The sequence below is a fragment of the Panthera onca genome, chromosome A2 (genome assembly GCF_046562875.1).
Source record: "Panthera onca isolate mPanOnc1 chromosome A2, mPanOnc1 haplotype 2, whole genome shotgun sequence".
Taxonomy (NCBI): Eukaryota; Metazoa; Chordata; class Mammalia; order Carnivora; family Felidae; genus Panthera; species Panthera onca.
The window spans coordinates 155,629,687-155,654,080 of record NC_138340.1 but is presented as its reverse complement, the minus strand read 5'-3'; the positions used below and the strand labels follow the sequence as shown (position 1 = coordinate 155,654,080).

The following is a 24,394-nucleotide window of genomic DNA, read 5'->3' as shown; positions in this document are numbered from 1 at the left end:
ACCAGTCATAAATATGCATATGGCCAATGCTATATAATCAACACCAATATTTTAGGACTCAAGTTTGGAATTGTGACATAGTATGGAACATTCTTTCAGAGATATCAGGAAACTTGAATGAATATAAAATGTTCAGAGCCTCTGAAGGACAATCGGAATGTAGCCAGTGCATTTTAAGACCAAATCTCAGTAAAGGACACAGGGCTCACTGTTCATACAGTTGTTTGGCTTTATGGCTTAGCCTTCTCGGGAATCTGTCCTTTTGTTGTGGGGAAAGAGGGGAGAAGATCTATGAAGAAGGAATGGTTACTTAACTACTGCCCAGAGAGAATATCCTTTGTTCCAGGAATTAAATTCTTTTTAAATGTTTATTTTTCAGACAGTGCAAGTGTTGGAGAGGGGCAAAGAGAGAGAGAGGGCGACAGAAGATCTGAAGTGGGCTCTACACGGACAGCACAGAGCCCAACGTGGGGCTCGAACCCACTAATTGTGAGATCATGACCTGTGCCTAAGTCAGATGCTTAGCCGACCGAACCACCCAGGTGCCTGGGAATTAAATTCTTCTTAAAGAGAGGATTCTAGGGGCGCCTGGGTGGCTCAGTCGGTTAAGTGGCCGACTTCGGCTCAGGTCATGATCTCGCGGTCTGTGAGTTTGAGCCCTGCATCGGGCTCTGTGCTGACAGCTCAGAGCCTGGAGCCTGTTTCAATTCTGTGTCTCCCTCTCTCTGACCCTCCCCCGTTCATGCTCTGTCTCTCTCTGTGTCAAAAATAAATAAACGTTAAAAAAAAAATTAAAAAAAAAAAAAAAAAAAGAGGATTCCAAACAGGAATCAGGAACGGCTACTGGGTCTTCTTCCCTCCAAAATTTTTCTTTCGGAAAAATGTCAAACCAAGAAATCCTTTAATGTACAATGAACACCATTTACGTCTTTCACCTACATTCACCAGGCAAAACATTGTCCCCTATTAGCTTTATCTGTCTACGTGTTTTGTAGTTTTGTTAAATCATTTTCAAATACGCTGAAGACTTCATGACCCTCACCCCTCAAATTTCAGCACATCTCCTAAGAACAAGGACAGACATAAACATAATGCTGTCACCCTCAAGAAATCTAAATTGATATAGAATATTTAATATACAGTCCCTATTAAATAGGTCTGATTGTTCCAGTAGTACCTTTTATGGTCTTGTTTTTCATTCTTCTAATCCAGGATTTTGTGCCAGATTTAATTCTATTACTTTGGCTTCTGTAATCCTGAATAGACCATCTTCTTTTGGATTTCATGACACTGAAATTTTTGAAGAGGCCAGACCAACTGTTGTTTTTAGAAGGTCCCACAATTTGACGGACTTTTTTCTCATTATTATTTTCAGTTAGATTCAGATAATTTAACATTTTGAGCAAGAAACTATATACGTGATGATTTATCCTTCTTGATAGATCACATCAGAAGGCAGATAATGCCCATCTGTCCCATAACTGATGATGCTAAGTTTGATCACTAGGTGGTATATGCTAGATCTCTCTACTGTAAAGGTACACTTTTCCCTCTGTAATCATTAAGTAGGCTGTGATGCTTTAAGACTGTGTTGATGTATGTTCCCCAACAACCCTTTTATCCAGCGGTTTGAGCATCCACTAATGATCTCTACTTGAATCAATTATTTCATTAGTGATTGCAAAATAATAACTATCATGTCTTCTACGTTTACAAGCTGGAAATTCTCTAATATTAAACTGTAGGCTTATAGATTCTTCATTTTTACTTATTGCATTATAATCCATCAGCATTATTATTCTTTTTGATGTTCAAACTATCCCAAAACTGGCCAGGAGGATACCATCAGACTAGCCTCCTATGTCTTTTCCTGTTGTCTCCATCAGTTTCTGAGTAACTCTTTGCTTTGTTCTTGCCTTGCCTCTGGAAGCCATCTTTTCACAGAGCCCTGGTCATGTTTATTATGGAACACTATTTAGAGACCAAAATCTGAAGGCCAGGTACATTCTTTGTTGTTTAGTGTCACTGCTTCTAAGCCCTTTGAGTGTGCAAAGCCAGCAGAAGTCTTTTTTTTTTTTTTTTAAACAATTCACAAGTTCATCTACAAATCAATAAAATGTTAGACAACCCAACAGAAAAATGGGAAGTCCTGCTCCCACCGAACATTAGGGTGGAACATTGTTTCCACCCTAAAAAAAAAAGCCAGATAATTTACAAACTATCATTTTTTCTTGAGCTCATCAGAGAGAGAGAGCAGAGGCTGCAAGACATCGAAGTAACCTGAATTCCAAAGGACGGATGTGACATGAGAAAGATTTCACCTTTAGCAAAGCCTAAGGGATGGCCACCATGCAAACAGGTTCAGATGAAACCAGTCACTGTCCTCAATGCTTTGTATAATTAGCTCTTCTAATATTCCAAACCACCACATGAGATAGAGAAATTATATGGTCCAAAGGTAATCAGTGGAGGAAGTACAAAGAGAAACAACTATACTGAGAGGAGATATAGAGGAATTCTTACAGGGTACGGAGAGGTCAAGAGAGAAAGTCTGATACCGGTAAGTCAAAGGCAATGTTATACACTGAACACTAATGATCAAGTGTACACGTAAAAAAGGTTATGATGGTAACTTTTCTTTTGTGGGTTTTTTACCACAATTTTAAAAAGGAGTATCATGAGCATGTTAACTAGTGATAACAACTAGAATAAACAGGTAAAGTTATTTTTCTGTGGGAGTTATGCCTGGGACGGAAACAATATTGTTTTCATTGTAACCTCATTTGAACTGCTACAGCTCATTTCTTTAAAATGTATGTGTGCACTACTTTGTTAATTTTTCAAACTCTGGGAAAAACAGACTTTACCTTGATCTGCAAGACATCGAGTGGAATGGTCTCTCCTTTCACAATGGCAAGTGTAGCATCTGTAATATGTCTAAAAGACAAAGGGAGGAAACGATCACGTGCGGAAAACAAGCAGCGCTTCCCCCATCACACACACACACACACACACACACACACACACACTCACTCACTCACTCACTCTCTCCTGTCCAGAGTACTAACAGGTTCAGGGAAAAGAAATTCCTTCAAAATACTCCAAGATAGCAGAACAAGTGAATATAAAAGAATTACTGATACAAACATAGTGAAAGGCTCTGATACAGACTCAAAAGAGAAGGCTTTGGCCAAGAGAAGTTTATACAAAGTGCCAGTCATTTGTTTATTTCACATTTGACTCTCTACTATGTGTCTGACTCCTATCACTGGAAAATATGATAGTTAATATTAACAGCATCTTTCACTCATTCTAAGAAACTCAAGCACTTGAAAAAACATTATTTCTTTTTACTCTATTAACCCAAAGGGTAACTAAAGGACAGGTTTGAGTTATCTAAGCAAAATATAATCCAGAACCCAAGACCTATTCCTCTGACTTTCCAGGATTACAAGGATGTAATTTTAATTGCTGATTCTTTTGTTCAAGGACACGAGACTGTCCCTATCTACATTCTGTCAGTTGAAAAGTCTACAGGTAAAAAAAAAAAGCTTGTACTATCAGCAACCGTTCAGGGCATGTGAAACTATGCCAGGCTTGAAAGTAGTTCTAGGTTCATACTCTAATTAGATCCCAGGTCAGACACACATTAGGATACAAAAGACAGTCAGCAAAAGAAATATTAAATCAACAAGTGGCCAGACAATAAGATATTTTCTCTTGCAGCAGAAAGAACAAGCAAACCCACATTGAATACTTTCCTAGCCCGGCCTGTCCACCCCTCCTGTCACTTACCCGCTGTCCCTTTGCATGGCTCACTAGTCTCACCCTTCAGATCTTGGCTGATATGTCACCACTTCCCCTAAGCAGCCTCTAGGCCCTTCCCTATAATTCTCTATCACTGAACTGTGTTCATTTTCCTTCCTTCACAGCAGATCACAATTTATAATACATATTTTTTATTTACATCTTTATCATCTGCCTCCACCTGGAGACTAAAAGTTCCACAAGGTTGGTGATAATTTACATCCCTTATTGACCAATATAAAACCTAACACCTAGCCTAGTGCATGGTGCATACTAGGCAATCAATATTAGATGGATGATTTTATTCTATAAAATTCCAAGCATATAAAAAAAGTACAGAGAATAGTATCATGATTCCTGTGTATTCCTCATCCAGCCTCAACAATTATCAATGCACAGCCGATCTTATTTCCTTATGCACCTCCCACCCACTTCTCCCCATCTGTATCAGAGCAAATCCCAGATATCTTAACACTTTATCCATAGGTATTTGTTTATATATCTTTAAAAGATAAAAAGGTTCTTTAAAAAAAACATAAATTGCTATTATATCTAAAACACTTAAATAATTCCTTTAAATCAACAACATTTAGTCAATGTCAAAATTTCCCCAATTAACTCATATTCTTTTCAGCTTCTTTGTTCAAATCTGGACCTAATAGATAAGATCTATACATTGCAATTGGCTTATATGTCAAGTCTTTTCAAATCTACGGAGTCTCTCTCCTTTTCCCTACTCATTAAAGAAATGGGTTGTCTTACTGTGTTGCTGAGGATCTGGATTTTACTGATTGCATTCCCATGATATTAACACGTGTCCCAATTCCCTGCATTTCCTAAAAATCTGATTGAGCATGGAGTTTTTGGCAAAAATACTCCAGAGGTAGTGGTGTGTACTTGTATCAGTAAGTACATGAAATCTGTTTGCCTCTTTTTTGTGTGATAGTAGCAACCATTGACAATCAATGGCTAGATTTACTAGTTAACAGAGAGTTGCAAAATGGTGACCTTTTAATTCTGTTATTCCTTCTTATTTATTATCTGGTCCACAAAGAGAAACTTTCCCTCATCCAAAACTTGGTACCATAAAATTGAGGTCATGTGAGAAAAATCGACAAACGCTTTTTTTGTTAACTTCACCAATTTTCAAAATAAGTTGATATCCTTAGTATCCTCTAAAAAGGACCAGTAACTTTTTCATTTTTATTTCCTAGTATCATTATGAATGCATAGCTTTAAATATATTTGATATGTTTCAATACATTACAGTTATTAGCCTGATACTCAAATTGTCCCAAATGAATGAACTGCAAGGGTGGGGTACAAGGGTCAATAGATAATCACAAAGAACAATGAGAAAGAGGAGCCAAGGAAGGTCCAGGTCAATGTCAACCAAACTGAGAAGCGACTAACACTTCCACCCAAGCACTTATTCACACAAGTAGAATTATCTAAGCTTAAAAGAATTAGTTTAATATTTTAACTTCTTTTTTGAAGTTAGATTTATTGAGATATAATTTATACACAGCAAATTTCATGCTTTTAGTTATACTGTTCTACAAATTTTGACAAATGCCTTCAGTCATGTAATCATCACCATGACCAAGATACAGAACATTTACAGCATCTCAGAAAGTTCCTTCATGGCCCTTTGTGGCCAACCCACTCACCCCACCATCTGCTTCTGGCAACTACTGGCTGCTTTCTGTTTTCCAGAATGTCCTACAAATTGAAATAAGAAGTGTGAAGCCTTTTCACTAGCTTTTTAAAACTCCTAGCACGAGTATGAGGCTCATGCTGTTGGATGAATTTAAAGACTATTTCCTTTTATTGCAGAGTTGCATTCCGTTGTATGGAAGTACACAGTTTATCCATTCACCAATTGATGGATGCTGGCACCGTTCCCAGTTTTTGGCAGTTACCAATGAAGCTACCATAAACATTCCTCTACAGGTTTTCGTATTGACAGATGTCTTCATTTCTTTTGGGTAAGCACCTATAATTATGGCTCACAGGTTTAATTTTATAAGCAACTGCCAGACTGTTTTCCATAGTAGCTATACCACTTGGCATTTCCATCAGAGATAGGAGAGTTTCAGTTGCCTCATGTATATGTCAGCACTTGATGATGTCAGGTTTCTGTTTGGCTTGTTTAAGCCATTCTAATAGATGTGTCTCAAAGTGGATTTAACTTGCACTTCTCTAATGACAAATGCCATCTATGTCTTTGGTGAAGTGTCTGTTCAAATGGTTTGCCCTTCTTTCTACAAGGGAGTTTGTTTTCTTATTAGTGAATTGTGAGAGTTATTTGTATACTCTGGATACTGGTCCTTTACCAGATATATATCTTGAAAAATTTTTTTCCCAGTCTGTGGCTTGATTTTTCATTTTCTTAACAATTATTTTCAAGGGACAGATGTTTTAAATTTTACTGAAGCCCAATTTATCTTTTTTTAAAGGTTTCTGCTTTTTGTGTCCTAAGAAATCATTGCCTAACCAAGATCACAAAGATTTTCCTCTAGAAATGTTATAGTTTTAGGCTTTACATATAAGCCTATGATCGATTTCATGTTAATTTTTATATGTACTATGAAGTATGTGTTATGATTCATTTTCTTGCATGTGGTTAGCTCACTGTTTCAGCACCAACTGTTGAAAGAGTTAGTCTTGGACTGTCTGTTACAGAGTTAGTCTTAGAATCAGATAGGGTAAGTCCTCAAACCTAGTTATTCTTTTTCAGAGTTATTCTGGGTATTCTAGTTCCTTTATTTTTCCATATAAATTTTAGGATCTACAAGTCCATTTCTATAAAAAATCTTGAAAAAGAGATCAATTTGGAAAACAAACATCAAAATATTAGTCTTGAAGTCCATGAACACAGGTCTCTCCATTTATTTATGTTTTCTTGATTTCTCTCTTCAAGGTTTTGTAGTTTTCAGCATATACATCTTACACATATTTTGTTGGATTTATCCTTAAGTGTTTCATGTTTTTTTGTAAAGGCTCAGCAATGTTAGTATTCTATTACCTTTATTGTTATATTTTAGAAAACACAGTAATTACTAATAAAGTAGAAGATTTAGTGTGTCTAGCCTTTAAGTACAACTATAAAAAAGGAGACATTTAGAAATTACTATAATCTCTGTTCAAAAAAGTGTCGTTTCTCTCCTAATATGGCTCCTCCTAATCCGTTCTGCTCTGTACCCCACTGGTAGGAAAAAAAACCTTTCCATAGTAAAATGTTCTTTCCTTTAAAAATAAATGCTTTTCCTGGGGTGCATGGCTCAGTGAGTTAAGTGGCCTACTTCGGCTCAGGTCATGATTTCGCAGTCTGAGAGTCAGGCCCCGTGTCGGGCTCTGTGATGACAGCTCAGAGCCTGGAGCCTGCTTCAGATTCTGTGTCTCCCTCTTTCCCTGCCTCTCCCCAGCTTTCACTCTGTTTCTCTCTCTCAAAAATATATAAACATTAAAAAATTTTTTTCTAATAACAATAAATGTTTTTCCTTAGGTGAAACAGCAAGAGAATAGAGGGTTGTCTTTTTTGATTTATGTTGTTTTAATTATAGAATCTAAACTCATTAATTGTACAGTCATCCTATTTCTTATTTACTATTTTCCATCCTAAATCATCAATAAATATGCATAAAGTCTTATCCCATGGTTTACCAAGCATAATTGCTTGTTTACCTAACAAGTCCTTATTTTAACTTGTTAATCTTCTGAGGTTCTATTGTTGGGCATCTGATAAATGCAGGTAAAGAAACTGACTCAAGAGGGAGATTTAATCATATTCTCAAGATGACAGAGCAAGCTGGTGGCAAAACAAGGTTCAACTAGGTCTAACTCCAAGGGTGCACTCTCTCACCTTCTGAGATTACTGTGAACGTACCAAAGGAGTACCTATGGTTCCCAAAGGGCAAGCCCATGACTTAGAGGCCTCCTCATCAGTGTGATCAGACTTAAAATGTAAACAGCTAAGTCAGGAATCACATCCACCTGAATCGGCGCTTCTAGGAAAGTTACATACAGTTTAAGACACTTTCCCCAAAATATACACATTAACTCACTTAGAGTACATTCTGGGTTCCCCAGTAAGGAAAATCAAAGTGAAAAGATGGCCTACTTTACTTTTCCGTATTCCTCTATCGACACGTCTTTACCCCATTTTTCCCCCTCCAGTACAGATGCTATCCAGGACGTAGGCAGCAGTTTAGAAAATGAGGTTCAATTTAGGAGAAAGCAAGCAGCATGATCACAGGTTTAGATCCTATAAATATATTAATTCTGAAGGAAGCTCTTAGAAAGGATCCAAAAGCTCTGGACTTGCTCTGAGTAACACCTAGCACATTGAGGGGTTTAGGAAGAGCTTTTGAGAGACTGACCTTAAAATACAATGTCGTGGCTGAAAAAATCCTTTTTTTTTTTTTTAAAGTAGGCTCCACACCCAGCAGAGCCCAGTGCAGGGCTTGAACACATGACCATGAGATCAAGACTTGAGCTGAGATCAAAAGTCAGATATTTGGGGCGTCTGGGTGGCTCGGTCGGTTCAGCGTCCGACTTCGGCTCAGGTCATGATCTCACGGTCCGTGAGTTTGAGCCCTGTGTCGGGCTCTGTGCTGACAGCTCAGAGCCTGGAGCCTGTTTCAGATTCTGTGTCTCCCTCTCTCTCTGCCCCTCCCCTGTTCATGCTCTGTCTCTGTCTCAAAAATAAATAAATGTTAAAAAAAAAAAATTTTAAAAAGTCAGATATTTAACCAACTGACCACCCAGGTGCCCCATGAAAAAGCCTTTTAATATTATTTTTTTCCCCAAAAATTATGTGGCAGAGAACAGCTAAGACACAACTCCAAATGTATCATTGTCTGGCAGTAATGGAAAGTTCTAAATAAAGCAGCACTGTAGCATGGAACAGCTATTTTTTAGGATTATTTACCTGCAACATTCCAGAGGCAAGACTCTTTTTTCTCCTGTAGTAATCGTGGTACAACACATCTTGAGAGCAGTGCAAAAAACAAAGCCTTGTTCTCTTAAATGGCCTTAGGCATCTGCCCTATTGAGAGGTCTACAAAATTCCAAACCCAGGGCAAATTTACTTAATTACCTAAGAGCCCTTGGGCATGCTTATAAATTAAGTTTTATAAATCTTTAAATTATAAATAGAAGCAGCAACAACATTAGTTTAACCACAGGGAAAATCAGCTCCCAAAAAACTGAAGACCTTCAACAAACTAAGACCTTGAGGGCAGCTACGACGCGCACAAGCTGGCTTTTTGGGTAGGCAAGGTGTTCTCCAAGGAACATGGTCTCCCTCTGGATCACTGACATATTTGGGAACATTGGCTAAGCAATTCAAATAATCTGTATTGACACAGAACAAAAGACTAACTCTCTAAAGTAGCCAAGGCCCAAACCACATAGAATTTATCTCAGATAAACAAAAATGTTTGAATAATTCACTTTTTGTTATATCTACTGCTCCTCAGAAATTCTAAATTGGGAATAACAAGTCTGGCAAACTGAAATGCCATGTCAGGCTTTAGGATGACTAATGAAGAACTGGACATCCCACACAGATTAAGGATTGAAGCAAGAGACGTTAGATGAAGGCCTGATATATGTCTATGTTTATGCCTCGTGTTTGACATACGGACCAAGACTTTTATAATATATATGTAGGTGTATACATATGTGTATGTGTGTATATATGTGCGTGTGTGTGTGTGTGTGTGTGTGTGTGTGTAGATATATATACACAGAGAGAGGAGAGAGAGAATTGGTAAAAAGATATAAAATAGCTCCTAAAATTGTAACAGCAAAAATAAATCCACAGAAACCAATTTAATCAAAATCCCAAAAGCAGAAAGAAAAGAAAAAAAAAAAAAAAACCCAAACAGTAAATCACTTGAATACTATTATTATGATTCTAGAACCTTATATAACCAGAAATATCACGAGAAGATTTTAGTTAACACATTCAACAAGTATTTATTTATTGATCTCCCCTAACTGTGTCACAAAGCTGACATTAAAGATCAAGCAACTGACAACGAGAGCCTGCAAAGGATTTTCTCAGTAATACTATTTGTCACTGTTCAAAGCCAGGACTCCTATTCAAGATTTCCATCTTCTCGAAGGACTACAGCTTTGTTTACATAAGGCTTTTGAGAGAAAAGAACAACAACAACAATCTGCCCGACTCCTGAAGACAGATTCACAGCAATTTCATTTAGATGTTGCTTCCCCAGCTGCTTTATCCACAATGCCTTCCACTTTAGGCATTTCCCAAAGGATGCCACTATTACTTAGCTATTCTAGCTACTTATATTATCAGAATAGAGAAGCCACGGCTACCAGTTCAGTTTTCACAAGGGACATGCTGTTTGTGATCATGCATTTTTAAAGCAAACAAATGATCAATGCAAACCTGTCTTCACTAGACGATCTTACAACATAAAGGCATAAAGACAGTTTGGGTCAGGCATGCAATCTTCAAAACTGACAAAAGGACATCAATATTCATCTCTACACCTGACCTGGGCACTTGATATCAGATCACCAGGGTCCCAGAACCCAAAAAAGGAAACTTCCCAGTGAACAGAAAGGTTGAAATTTGATCTAGGTCTTGCGCTTAATGATTTGACGTTTCAGGCTATCAAAGCTAGAAACAAAACCAAAAAATTCATATCACCCACATGTGAACTGTCCATTCCCAGTCTCAGTCCCCCACAAATGCTACCACCCCACATTGACAACCTACTGGACTTTGTTTCCACTTTCGGCAAAGAGAGTATGACTCAAACTACTGGTCTGTCCCAGTGGGATAAATCCAATGGGGATTTTACTGAAGGAAGCCTAGGGGAAAAAAAGAAAAGTTTTATGGTTATGGTCAAAAAAAGTCAGGCTGAACAGAGACACAGACGCGTCCACTATGACAAAGTAACTGACCCTAAGTCCACTACCCTGTCTCTCCCTTACCCTAGACCAGCAATCGGGTAACATTAAGTGAGCAGTTTCTAGAATGAGAAAGCCCTTAAAAACAGGACTCTGAATCTGGAAGAAATATTTGGGTACTCATTAACGACAATTGGTTCAAAGAAATTTGGTTACAAAAATGAGGGTCTTAAAGATATTAGATAAATGTGCTATTGTGACAGAAATTGTATTATGTTGTCACAGTATTATTTGAAAAAATTGTGGATAAAATTCAACTAAAAATATCTAACCCTTGTAGAGTAACTAATGACAAGGCTTTATAAACAATCTCCAGTATAAAGAAGGCAAAGAGAATAAGCACATTCAAGGAGAAGTCCTTCATCCGTTTCCCTCTCTCCCTTCTGAGAGGCAACCATTATCCTGCCGTTGATGGGATTCCTTTCCAGCCACATTGTTATTCTTTTACAACATATTTAGGCATTCATCGATAGTATACAGTATTGTTTTCTGAATTCCAAAACCTAGTAGTAATGCCTAACATACTTTGGCAACCTGCCTTTTTCATTCAATATTTTAAAAATTTTATATGTACACATAAATATATATGTGTATACATACATACATAGAGAGAAAGATCTATAAATACTTATAGATCTAATTCATTCATTTTTACTGCTCCATGGCTTCCAGTATATGGATATACCACCATTCATTCATTTATGAAGGAATTCTGTGAACAAGAGTTTCCATGGGAAAATTTTATATTCCAAACAATAGCTTTTCCAGTAAAAAGCTGTTGGGTACTCTGGAATACTACAGCAGAGAAGTCTGTCACAGATTAATAATAAAAGTGTTCTAGGACACAGGCAGCAGTATTTACTAAAACCCAAGGAAGCACCTTAACATATAAAATGGTAAAAAAAAAAAAAAAAAAAAAAAAAAAAAGGTAAAAGAAGAGAAAAAGAACAGAAATGCAGAAGTTAAAATGCAATTGCTCTTTCTTTAAAGCTCACCTCATCTGCTCTTTGAAGAACTCCAGTAATAACCTACAAATGTTAAAAAAAAATTATTATAAACAACGTGTATTCCCCTTATCATACAAGAATTAGACTCAATTTTCATGGATCACAAACTTGTTCCTATTTTCTTCCTAGAAACTATGTGAAAAGATGTACTAGCTCTTCAACCACAGTATTCTGCAAAGGGATCAGAGCTAAATTAGATTTTATTCTTGACCTAAAATCAATAGTCCAATAGAGGCTAAGACAAAATAATTACAAAACCTCCACATCATATTAGCAAAATTGTTTTAAGTTCTATAAAATGGATACAAGTGTGAGGCACCCATCAATCATACGGAAGAGCTGAGGTTGTACTATAAGTGCACATACAGGAAAAAACTAACTCTTTGCTACACGCGGGAAAGTCTCTGCTCAATAAATGTTTCTTATTGATGAAAATGAAGACAAGGGGAAGAGCGGCCCCGCTTTTAAAAGGTATTTTTAATTTGAATTTGTACATGTTTTATTTTTAAAATATAATGCACAGGTCTTGTAAAAGTGGTGAAAAATACCCGAAAAAGAAATTCTTTCTCAAAGTCCCACCATGCAGAACAACCATCATTAATCAGTTTTTTACGTTTTGGCATATTCAGTGCCTATTTTTATATGACTGTGATGATTCCAGATACGCGATTTGGTATATTTCTTAAAAACGTTTTGTGAAGTAAAGGTTGACGCCAATCTTCCCCCTTCACCTCCTGCCTCACTGAATTTCAGGATTAAAGGGGGCTGTCGTGAGGTCTACTTCCTTCTTTGTTGGCATGCTACCAGTATTCTTCACACTTCATTAAAACGCCATAAAAACAATTACAAGATCATTAGCACAGCCTTTCTAAAAGAAGCTTACTAAGGCTCACATAATTGCTAAGTCAAACATAGGACACTGCTCTGTCTGCTGTTAGCTCCGGATCCCTCAACACTGAGGAAACCACCAAATGGAGGCAAAAGGCAATCAGAAATGAGGCACAAATGTGAATTATGGCCCATAGGATGGAAACACTGAGCCAGAGGAGGGGCACCTGACCTGGCTCTTCAGGGGTTTCCAATACATAATGAAGGTTTCAGTCTGCTGCCCTCCAAAAGAAGAGCACTTCTAGGGCAACATACTTCCTGTCCTCATTGGACCAAAGTAAGCATTAAGGACATGAAGTTTTAAAAGAGAGGCAGATACATACACCTAAATATATAGACGCCGGCCTCTAACTGTACTATTAGGAGATAACATTCCATGTGATGGAAATGATGTGAGGACAGGCAAATGCATTTTGTTCAAAAGGGGTTCTTTAAGTTTATTTCAGAAGAATAAAATTCTTCATAATTAAAACTGATTCCCTAACTCCCTAACCAACAGGGCTTCTCCATCAGAGTCTCTAACGTATAAAAATCTTATTGTACTCAACACCATTTCTTCTCTGTATTCATTTTTATCCAACTTCAATTTGATAAAACAAAAATCCTTCTATATGCTGGGTATAAAGTTTATACGAAGCAATGAAATAAAAGCACATGAGGAAAACGTAATGCTATGCCTGTGTCAGAGAGTAACAATCCTAAAAAAATAAACTAAAAATAAATCATTTCCTTAAGTTGTAACCACTTTATGCCATTGCTCAACCATCTAGTTTCCATTTTTCTCACCTTCAAAATGGTTTCAAACAGAACAACAGCCATACCTCCTGCAGTGTCCCATCTCCCCCTGCAACAATGATCACATCTGTGTTTTCCAACAGTTCCAGGAGTTTCTTGGCTTGGCCCTCATAATCAGTCTGAAATACAAAAGAAGACTTTGGTAAATTTATCATCCTAGGGCCATAAGATCAAAGATGTAAACATCTGAGATATTTTCTTTAAAGTTTTACACAAGTCTTTCCTCAAAGTCTGCATAATTGATAGGCATGAAAAACTAAGCAGCTATCAAAGCAATTATATATATACTTTTGTACTGTTTAGAGCTGGAAGGGACCTCAGAAACCATCTTTAAGCTTCTTAAAAATATAAAACTCGGGGCGCCTGGGTGGCTCAGTCGGTTCAGCATCAAACTTCGGCTCAGGTCATGATCTCACGGTTCGTGAGTTCGAGCCCTGCTGTCAGATGTCAGCACAGAGCCTGGAGCCTGTTTCAGATTCTGTGTCTCCCCCTCTCTCTGCCCCTCCCCCAGTTGTACTCTGTCTCTCTCAGAAATAAACACTTTAAAAAAATGTTAAAATATATATTTTTATATATATATATATTTATATTATATAAATTTATATATGTATATATATATATATATATATATATATATACATACACACACACACACACACACATATATACATATATATAAAACTCAAACCCAGTGATCTGTCTCCAGTTATACAGTTAGCTAGTCAAAGGACTCATTTCCAGTCCAGTGCAGATTCAATTACACTATTTACCGGGTGCCTTTCATCTGAAAGCAGGAAGTCATGTGTATATGCAAATACAGAGTAACAGATGTAATGAAAAGAGCACAGATTTGGGAGCCCAAGAAACCCAGATTAAAGGCCAACCCTGCTTGCTACTTTTTAGCTGAGAGGCCTTAAACTCTCAGGAGGTTAATTTCCTTATCAATGAGATTATGTGTGTTGGGGGATGGGGTAATAATAACTTCCCCTTAGTACTGTTGTAAAGCAGTGTATAAAATTACTAAACTAGCAAGGTAACTGTTCATAACTTGTACTGTACTTAAATGAAAGGTTAGGTTTTGCTATGACTACACGTTAAAGATGTACAGGTATGATTCAGAGTAGTTACGACACAGTACCTAAACCTCACCATTTTTACTGAAAGTATTTCCTCAGATACGTATGCAGACTTCAATAAGCCACTACCTCTAAAACCAAACATTAAATTTTAAAACACATAATGCAACTAATACTAAAATAGGAAACAGCCCTTCCTATTGACACTGTACAAGACACACTAATAGGCAAAGTACCTGAGCACAGTTAACACAGAGGAAAAAAGAAGCCCCTGAACTAACACCATTAATCTTATGATGAATTATCCCACTTTTATTCTAAAAATGAAATGGCTGGCTTTATTGTTAAACACACGTTTGCAAATAGTTAATTTTTTTTAAAAAGAATATATGTCAATCCTGATTAAGAGGATGGGTTGTGAGTATCCCAAAATAGGCGATCGTCAGGAATCAGTATGGGTTCGCTAAGAACGAGGCATTTTGGACCATCCTCATCTTCCTTGACATGACTAGATCAGTAGATATGGGAAACTAGACAGACATTGTATCTGCTCTTTAGCAAGGCACCTGGCAAGCTATGTGATGAGGTCCTCGGGGACAAAATAGAGAAACGTGGGAACGATACACTAGAATTTAAGCAGGTTAGTTAGCTACCAACTGAAGATCTGTGCTCCAAGGGAGCAGCTCAGTGGAGTGACATCAAATTGTAGGTAGATTCCCAGTGACATTTCTTTAGGACTCTCCCTTGAGCCTTTCTCTATACAACACTATCAACAATAGAGGCAAAAGGTAATTTACTGAATATGTAAATGACACCCCTATTCCTGCCGGTCCTTACTCTACTTGATATTTCTTCTTGGCACTCATCACCATCCGACAAACCGTATGTTTGTGTGTTTCCTATCTGATCCTTCCCTCTCCCACTTTGAAGCTCTTTGGGGACAGACATGGAAAATTTATTTTGTTCAGCCTGTATCCCCAATACCTAGAACAGGACTTAGCTCACAGTAGACAGTCAATAAATACTTGCAAAAAAATTAATAAATATGAATATGTACATGAATGCACCAAAATTCAAAAAATTTTTGACAGATTTAATAGACAGTTATTTAAAAGATTACATTTCTAAGGATAACATACTTGAAGATGAAAATTCCAAATGCACCAACAAAGGAAGGATTAAAAAAAAAAGTGGCCTAATGATATTAAATAAAGAAAAGTGAATCAAGACACTAGCTAGCATGACATGATATTAGAGAACTGTTACTTGTGCTGGGTATAATAAGGACACCGCAGTTACAAAGAAAGGTAGTCTGATTTTTTTTTTTTTAAGTGCATACTGAAGAATCTAGGGATTAAAATGACATGATGTCTGTAATTTACTTCAGAGAACCCAGCTGCCAGGTGAAGATGTGTGCTGGGGACCACATGAGCCAGACAGCAGCAGAACTGACCGACAGATACATGAGTCAGGCCATCTTAGGCCATCCCTCCTCAGCCAGGCCATGGGCGAGCCCAGTGAGACCAGCACAAGGGCAGCTCTGAACAGACCACTGACCAACAGAATCAGAAGCAGAGAAGCAGTTGTCAAGGTGTTTCTTATGTAGCAGTAGATATCTAGTGTAGAAAGAAATATGGCAGTAATTATAATAAATGTTAATGGATTCAATGGTCCAGTAAAAAGACCAAAAAAAAAAAAAAAAGGTGGATCCTTAAAATACCCTGTTTTCAAGCCTTTACCAGCAGTACATCTAAAATATAAAGATACAAAAAGGCTGAAAGTAAAGGGATAAAAAAATATTACACCAAGCAAAAACCAACCAAAGCAAGCTAGAGTCACTAATACTAGAGAAGACAGACTGTGGCAGAGGTAGTACTGGGGCTAAAGAGAATTGCTCTCGACAGGGTCAAAGTGCAAGACAAATGAGGTGACTTGAAACGGGAGAGCAATCTATCAAATCTATCAAATATATAAAAAAAAAAAAAAGATATATATATATATATATATATATATATATATATATATATCTCAAAATATGAAAACCAAAAATGAGCAAAACTACATAGAGAAATAGAAAAATTTGCACTAACGGTGGGAGCGTTCTAATACCCCTCTCTCTATAGTTAAAGCAGAAGGAAAAAACTCAGTAAGGACACAGAAGACTAGAACCACACAACGAACAGACTTAACTCATTGGGCACAAGCAGAACATGGTACCCAATGAGTGATACTCTTTAATGCATATGGGGAACATTTATGAAAACAAAACACACGCTAGGCCACAAAACAAGACTCGATAAACTTCCAAATGCTGGAATTGTATAGACTACATTCACTGACCCATAATGCAATCAAATAAGAAATCATTAACAAAATGCTAACTAGGAAAAAAGATAACTAGAAAAACTTTATATTTGGAAATTTAAAAACGGATCTAAAGAACTCACTGGCCAAACAAAAATCATGATGGAAATTAGAAAATATTTTTTAATGAATGTTAATGAAAATATCATATGTCATAACTTAGAAGATGCAGTTGAAGAAGTAAAGCAAAATTTATAGCTTGAAATAAACACAATGAAAAATGGTAAAACATAAATAAACATCCAAGTTAAAATGTCAGAACAGAACAGCGGGAAAAACCCGAAGTAAGTAGAATAAAGGAAACAATAAAGACAGACTAGAAATTAATGAAACAAACATAAACGAGAGGATCAACATGCCAAAAACTGATTCTTGGCAAGGATTAAATTGACGTATCTCTCACAAGACTAATGAGAGAAAAAACGGGGGCACATATAAACAATATGAAGAATTAAAATGAGATACTACAAGTATTACAGAAACTTAAAGTCAAAAGGAGGAAATTATGAACAACTTGATATCAATTAATTTGAAAACTTCAATGCAATGAACAAACTGCTTGAAAATCGTGCCTTACCAAAATTAATTCAAGAATAGAACCTGACTACTTCTAGAACCATACAAAACAATCTCCCCTCAGAGAAAGCTCCAGGTCCAGATGGTTTTGAGTTCAATCGAACATTCAAGGAAGAAATGTCAGTCCTACATAACAATTCTAGGATCTCTCATACGTGGAGCCTGAAACGTGCATTACAAGCACTCAGATGAACGTTAGCTCTCTTCCCCCTTCTCCCGTCCCTGGAGGTGGACAACTGAAGACCACATCTCGGACCAGCTGGACACGATAGGTCAACACGTCACGGTAAATTGGATTCAATTACCTTTTAATCTCTGATTTCATGAAAGTGTGTAATATTAAAAATAAACCACAGACTTACAAACATGAGAAGAGTGATTTTCACCAAATGCACACGCCTCGGTACACACCATATACATATCGCTTCAAAGTTTTGGGGCTTTGAGTGGAGTCTTGGAGCATCTTCTCTATAGCACAATCCTTCTAACTTACTTTTGTCCCCTTGTCTTAGCCAAATGTCACAAATTCTACAGCTTTACCACTTAAAATTCCTCACCAGAGAGAAAATGTTTACCTGTCTGTGGCACTACCAAGTAATTAATTACTCAAAGTGGAAATTTTTTTATTTTCAGGAAAAGAATTCTTACAGCTATTACTACTTTCATCTTCTAAGAGACAGTAATTCCGCGTCCTATCTTGCAGATGAAAGGAATCAAGTTCATGCTTCCATCTAATCTTACTCTGAAAATGAAAAGCTGGCAATGCTTTGAAAAAAATAAAAATAAAACCACTTTTATTAACGATCAGAACAAAGACACAACATTGATTCCTCTGTTCCCAGCTTCTTGTGTGTTAAGTGATTTCCGCTATGGAGTCAAGAGAAGAAGGTAAGAAGCAGTAGCTCGGATAAAATCAACACTCTGGAGCGTTCTTACCTTAACGACAGTCACATCCATGCCAGATAAGTGTAAAATTGGGGCAGCATTTTTTTCAAATAGAGTCCTGGCTTTGCTGTAGACAAAGGAAAAACACAAAAATTTTAACACAAGTTCTCAAGAGGGAGAATAAAAAGCCCAGCCATCCTCGCTGGAGTAGAACAAGAAGCAGATTTCCTCTATTTGTGCAAGTACAGGAAGTCGAACAATGAGTGATGAGCTTCTATGGATAGAAACGTAGATGCTACCACTCTGGGGCCTCCAGGAGTTTACCTTCTAACGCAATCAGCTCTTACCCACCTGGGATGCTTATAGTTCAGAGTCTAGTTCCTCTAGAGGAAGCATGTTCACTGCGTATGGCTCCCCTCAGGAAACAACATTTGATTCATTCAGCAAGTATTTACTGAGGACCTACTATGCGCTAGACACAGGTATAGGGGCTAGGGACACAGCACAACAAAGCAGACAAAAACAACTAGAACTTAAGTATAATGTAGTAAGTCCTCATGGAACTGATTTATATTCCAGGGGTAGAAGGAGATTGTATTTAACATTTTTCATATGGCCCGAGGGAATAAACTGAACCCCACAGAATACTGATTAATTCTAACTCAGTGGACACAATTTTTGATGAAGAAATACACCATTTTTAAGTTTCAAATACTAGAGATATCTCCATTTCTTGAGTTTCAAACCTGTAGTGAAATCCCAAGAGAAGGAGCAAAATTCTTTTCGATGAAGGCAGAATTTCTGCTAAGAAAGGGTAAGTTTGAAATTAATGTAACTTTAGGATAACCAACAGCTTGTCTGAAGCTCCCAGGCGTAGTCACATCCTTCTCTTTATTGCCCTATCACTTTGTATACACCTCTCTTAGGAATTTTCCTATTGCATGACGATCAGTGATCTGGCAAGACAGTCTTTGGGACAAGACTAAAAGCCTTCCAAAAACAGACACCGAATCTTATAATCCTTGCATCCCCCGGCCTCTAGGATTATGTCTGGCACACTCAGAAGATATTTAATAAGTATCTGACGAATGAATGCACTAATGCATGAATGAATAAACCTGCCCCAAATGTAGACATGTAAATTCTGCGGAAAAGGAAACGACACAATTGTGAGGTGATCTAAGAACAGAAACAGAGTCCTTTGAAGAATGTCGGTGTTTTAGAAGCATCAAATACATCATTCTGACAGTGACTCTTGTCCAGTGCAGGTGAGGAGTCAGAAACACAGCCCAGGAATCAAGGGTTGCACAACTTGCAAAGAGTCCTCAATGGCATAGTCTCAGAGTTGAATAAATGTTAAGCATACCAGTCAGTTGACCTGTTTTTCACCCAAACATTTTCAACTACCACATCGAAGAAAAACAAAAGCTAGAACTTTCAAAATGCCGAGCCTCTAACTTTCGCATCCACATTTACTCAGTCCTCTTTCAAAGACTTTTTTTTTTGGGGGGGGTGGTGCTTGGGTGGCTCAGTCGGTTAAGTGTCCGACTTCGGCTCAGGTCATGATCTCACGGTTTGTGAGTTCGAGCACCGCGTCAGGCTCTGTGCTGACAGCTCGGAGCCTGGAGCCTGCTTCGGGTTCTGTGTCTCCTTCTCTCTCTGCCCCTCCCCCACTCGTGCTGTCTCTGTCTCCCAAAAATAAACAAATGTTAAAAAAAAAAAGATTTTTTTTTAAAGCAGTTATGCGTGCTTTGACTTTCTCACAGGCATTTTATACTAGGAAGAGACGCACAGGTAGCTCATGGGCCACATGTGCAGTGAGGCACAGATCAAATTCAACATTCTTTAAAAAGAAATAAGCACCAAAGGGCAGAGAGAAACACGTAACATTTCTGATTCTGAATTAAAATAGAAATGGAGAAGGTTGGACAAATTTTCACAAGAACCACTCAGAAAGTGTGTCTCCAACTCGTGGTTTACACGAGCACGTCAGAAGCAAAGGCCACAAATATCCCCTGCCCCGTCTAGTGCCCTGAATGCTTCTTAGAACAAGCAGGGAAGGCTACATGAAGACCTCCCTTTTCCAGCTCACCATTTCTGGGGCTTCACCCAACAGCAAAGGGCTGAGCTAGTAACACTACAAATGCTTCTCCTTCCAGGGTTGTTTTCATTACTAGATTGATAAGAAAAGATCAGCTAGAAGTCGATCAGCTCTCACTGAGAAGCACAACTATGGACCAGTCTCAATCTGCTATATTAATCATTTACAACAAATCGGTAAACTCCTCCAAGTTGAAGAAACAGGATTTGAACATTTGGGCTTTTATTCACGTCTTTACACGATACGATGGCTACAGATAATCTCTAAAATGAAAGTGATTTTTTTCCCTTCTCATGTTCAATATAAAAAATTGAAAGTGTTACCAGGAAGAAATGCATTATTTATTACATAATTAAAGGTGAGACAGCACCAGAGCTAAAGGAAAACTTTATGTACCTACAGCAATTTCCAGGTTCACATACACACCAAAAAAACAATTACTTCTTAATGTATTATTTATTAATGCTAAACACACAGTTATCTTATTTCTTAAAGCACCCATGTAGTTTTAAACCAGCACTACATAATGAAATAGCTACACGATGAATTATGAATTATGCATCAGAGCAGAGCCAAGATGACAAAAATAGTGCAATTAAATAGTGAAAGCTTAGGGGAAAAAAAGATGCTGGAGAGCTGCAGAGTGGCGGCTGGCCAGAAGCATACAAGGGTTCACCTTGCTAAAAGGGACACTAACTTTAGAAGACTTTCCCTTGCCTCACCTTTAAAGATAAAGATTTTATACTCTTAGACAATAACCCACCTTTAGAAATGCCAATACCTTCACATGTAAAAATGTACACAGAACCTAAACTGCTCTAAAAAAGTTTCCTAATTTTTTAATGTAAATATCTAAGTAGGAACTTAATGTGTCATATTTTTCTTCATCAGAATTAGCAAGTTGCTAACTTACTAGGTCTCTAAAGGAATAGGACCTACAACAGTTATACTACAGTAGGCAGGGGGGAGTTACAAGCACTTTCGAGAGCAAGTAGAGAGCGTTTTGAATCTCGCCAACAAGTCAAAAGTAATCACAGTGGCTTATAGTTCCCTTTTATCCAGTGCTTACAGGAAACAGAAACGCCCAACACATTATAGGCATTATCTCATCTAATCCCAAAGGCGTCTATTCTATATGGCAATTGTATAAGGTAGGAGTTATTACTTTCCCATTTCACAGATGAGTACACTGAGGATTTAAGTTATGTAACTCCCGTAGTACACAGAACCGAAGAGTATACAAGTCTGGTCCTTCCGACTCTGAAGCCCACGGAGTTCTCTGCCAGCTTCTGCCACAGGCCACCACTGTTTAGTTATCTTGGCTATTTTGATTGTGTGGTGTGAGGACAAATGATCAACGGGCGTTAAGATTGGTATGTTCATGGGGGAGGGAGGTGGCTCTGACCAAGCCAGTCTGATAGGATTCAAGTAGGCAGAGTCAGTTCAGACAATCTGTAGTTAAGCGTCAGAAACTGCAGAACTAAAAATAAGGCCTGACTCCTCCTTCTATCTATAAAGCCACACTCACTATTCTCAAGAAATTACTTCTTTCTTACTCAAGAAACTTATTTCAGAGACCCTGCGTTTTACACAAGACTACTTAGAAGCTGGTCCCAACTATTCTTTTTGTTGTTGTTGTTCTTAATATCATTTGACTTAGATCTTATACGATCCAACCTAATACGTATTTATTAATTTTCTGATCCTCAGAAAAGACAAAAAGAATTGTTCTGGTCGTTAGGGAGAATAAAAAATATTATTCCACCCAACATACACACACACACAACCTTTTAATCCTTACTATATTTTAAGAATAATTTTGCATCTTAGGGGCGCCCAGTCGGTTAAGCGCTTGGCCCTTGATTTTGGCTCAGGTCATGAACTCACAGTTTGTGGGTTCAAGCCTTCATCAGGCTCTGTGCTGACAGTGCAGAGCCTGCTTGGGGATTCTCCCTCTCTTCCTCTCTCTCTCTCTCTCTCTGAATCTCAGACGTGCTCGCGCACACTCTCTCTCTCTCTCTCAAAATAAATAAACTTAAAAAGAATAACTTTAAGTTTTAAATGATTTTTTCTAAAAGCCTTCAAAGTCTTTTTAAATTCACCTTTCCAACTAAATGAGAGCAGCACCTAAGAATGAAAAAAAAATTTTTTTTCCCTTATAGTTTTTTAAAATTTATACACCTTATTATTTAGAGCAGTTTTCAAGTCCAGAGTAAAAATGAGCACAAAACAGAGAATTTCCACGGACGCTTTGCCCTGCTAAATGCACACACAGCCTCCCCCACTCTCAACGTCCTGCACCAGAACAGGACCCTTGTTATGATAAATGAACACAAACATGTGATTATTAACCAAAGTCCCATGGATTCCTCACACCTGAATGCCCACCATGTCTTCACACAACCCTTCCAGGCCAGCCAGACCAGGTCACAGACTGTCATGGGACACAGCAGGGGCCTAACTAGTCATTCCTGTCCCTAGCACAACCCCCACCCCCGGCCCATCTCCTCCATCAGGAAGACTGAGTGCTCTCACTCTGCCAACCTCCAAAGACCTAGCTCAAGGTTCCCTCCTTCCGGAAAGGTCATTTCTGACTTCACAAGCCCACAGTGCTCTTGGCCGTCGTGGAACATCCTGTGACAGAGAAGGCTCGATCATTGCCATCGCAACAGCAGGGGCTGTCCCCACACAGGGAAGACTTACGTGAGAGTGGCAATTCTGTGATTTTTATTAAACTGCAGCTAGACACGTTGGCTAAGCGTCAGGCAGCTTTACAGTTACAGCTCATTAACTGCTGTTTCTCCATTACAAATTAATCCTATTGCTAGCTGAGTACTGAGCCTTCTTCTTCCAATTCCACACAACCCAACTAGCTGCCTGATAGTCCAGGATTCCCCCCACCCCTGAGGAAAAGGGAGGATGTGACAAATCACAAACTGAGCTACCCTTTGCAAGCTGCGGGATTGAGAAAAACCGTGGCCTTCTTCACTTGCGCATTGGGAGGAATGAGTTGGTTGCCAAACACCTAAAAAGGAAAGAAGAAAAGTTTTAAGCAAATGTCTCTTTATTCAGTTAGCGATGACATATATTCTTTCAGTCCAAAGGCATTTACCTCCAGGAGACACAGTATCTACTCTGGGGGAAAAAAATGTTCTTTCAGGATTTCATACTGACAAAAACACGGTGGGCAATAACAAAGTCTACCATTATTTAATGACAATCACCTAAATTCTATAAGAAAAAAAACCCTGCTTCATCTACTAGAGGTAAGTAACTTTTCTGTTCTCCATAGGATACGGCCAGGTTTATTATAAACACATAATCAGCAAGGCCACAGTCGATCAGAAGGAAAGTTTAACCCATTTGTCCTCAGTTTTCAGAGTATAATCTTTTTCTCCTTCAATTTATTACTAAAGCGTACTCATAAAGAACCTATGTGTTACCAATTAATGTTCATACTTTCAAAGTGCCTGGGTGGCTGAATTAGTTAAGCATCTGACTTCAGCTCAGGTCATGACCTCGTGATTCATGGGTTCGAGCCCCGCGTCAGGCACTGTGCTGACCGCTCAGAGCCTGGAACCTGCTTCAGATTCTGTGTCTTCTTCTCTCTCTGCCCCTCCCCTGCTCATGCTCTGTCTGTCTCTCTCTCTCTCTCTCTCTCCCTCAAAAACAAACATTAAAATTTTTCATCTTCAGATTTTCATACATATAGAAAATAAACCTAAAAGTCTATTGCCTCCTCCTCTTTGCGACCTTGTATAACTTGATAGCCAAATAGCATTAACTAGCAAGGAAAAGAAAGACGACACTTACTAAGCACCCAGTATTTGCCTCTGTCCTACACATTATTCTTGGTTCTCAGAAACTAAGGAGGTATTAAATGTTCCCATTTTAATAGTTGAGAAAACCACGATTCAGAAAGATTAAGTCCTATAGTTAATAAA

At 38.0% G+C, this 24,394-nt stretch overlaps 1 protein-coding gene across 3 annotated transcripts in view; it reads right to left on the bottom strand.

The window, feature by feature from the left end:
• AGK (acylglycerol kinase) overlaps positions 1-24,394 on the bottom strand; it is an 81,127-nt gene that overhangs the window by 26,676 nt on the left and 30,057 nt on the right. For 2 of the 3 annotated variants that reach the window (XM_078438535.2, XM_078438536.2), the window contains exons 4-9: positions 23,396-23,475; positions 18,401-18,476; positions 13,475-13,567; positions 11,754-11,786; positions 10,565-10,659; positions 2,868-2,937 (exon numbers count right to left, since the gene is read on the bottom strand). In XM_078438535.2, the coding sequence (XP_078294661.2) occupies positions 2,868-2,937; positions 10,565-10,659; positions 11,754-11,786; positions 13,475-13,567; positions 18,401-18,476; positions 23,396-23,475 (447 nt within the window). The remainder of the gene's footprint in view (positions 1-2,867; positions 2,938-10,564; positions 10,660-11,753; positions 11,787-13,474; positions 13,568-18,400; positions 18,477-23,395; positions 23,476-24,394) is intronic. The other variant, XM_081795081.1, reaches the window with a different exon arrangement.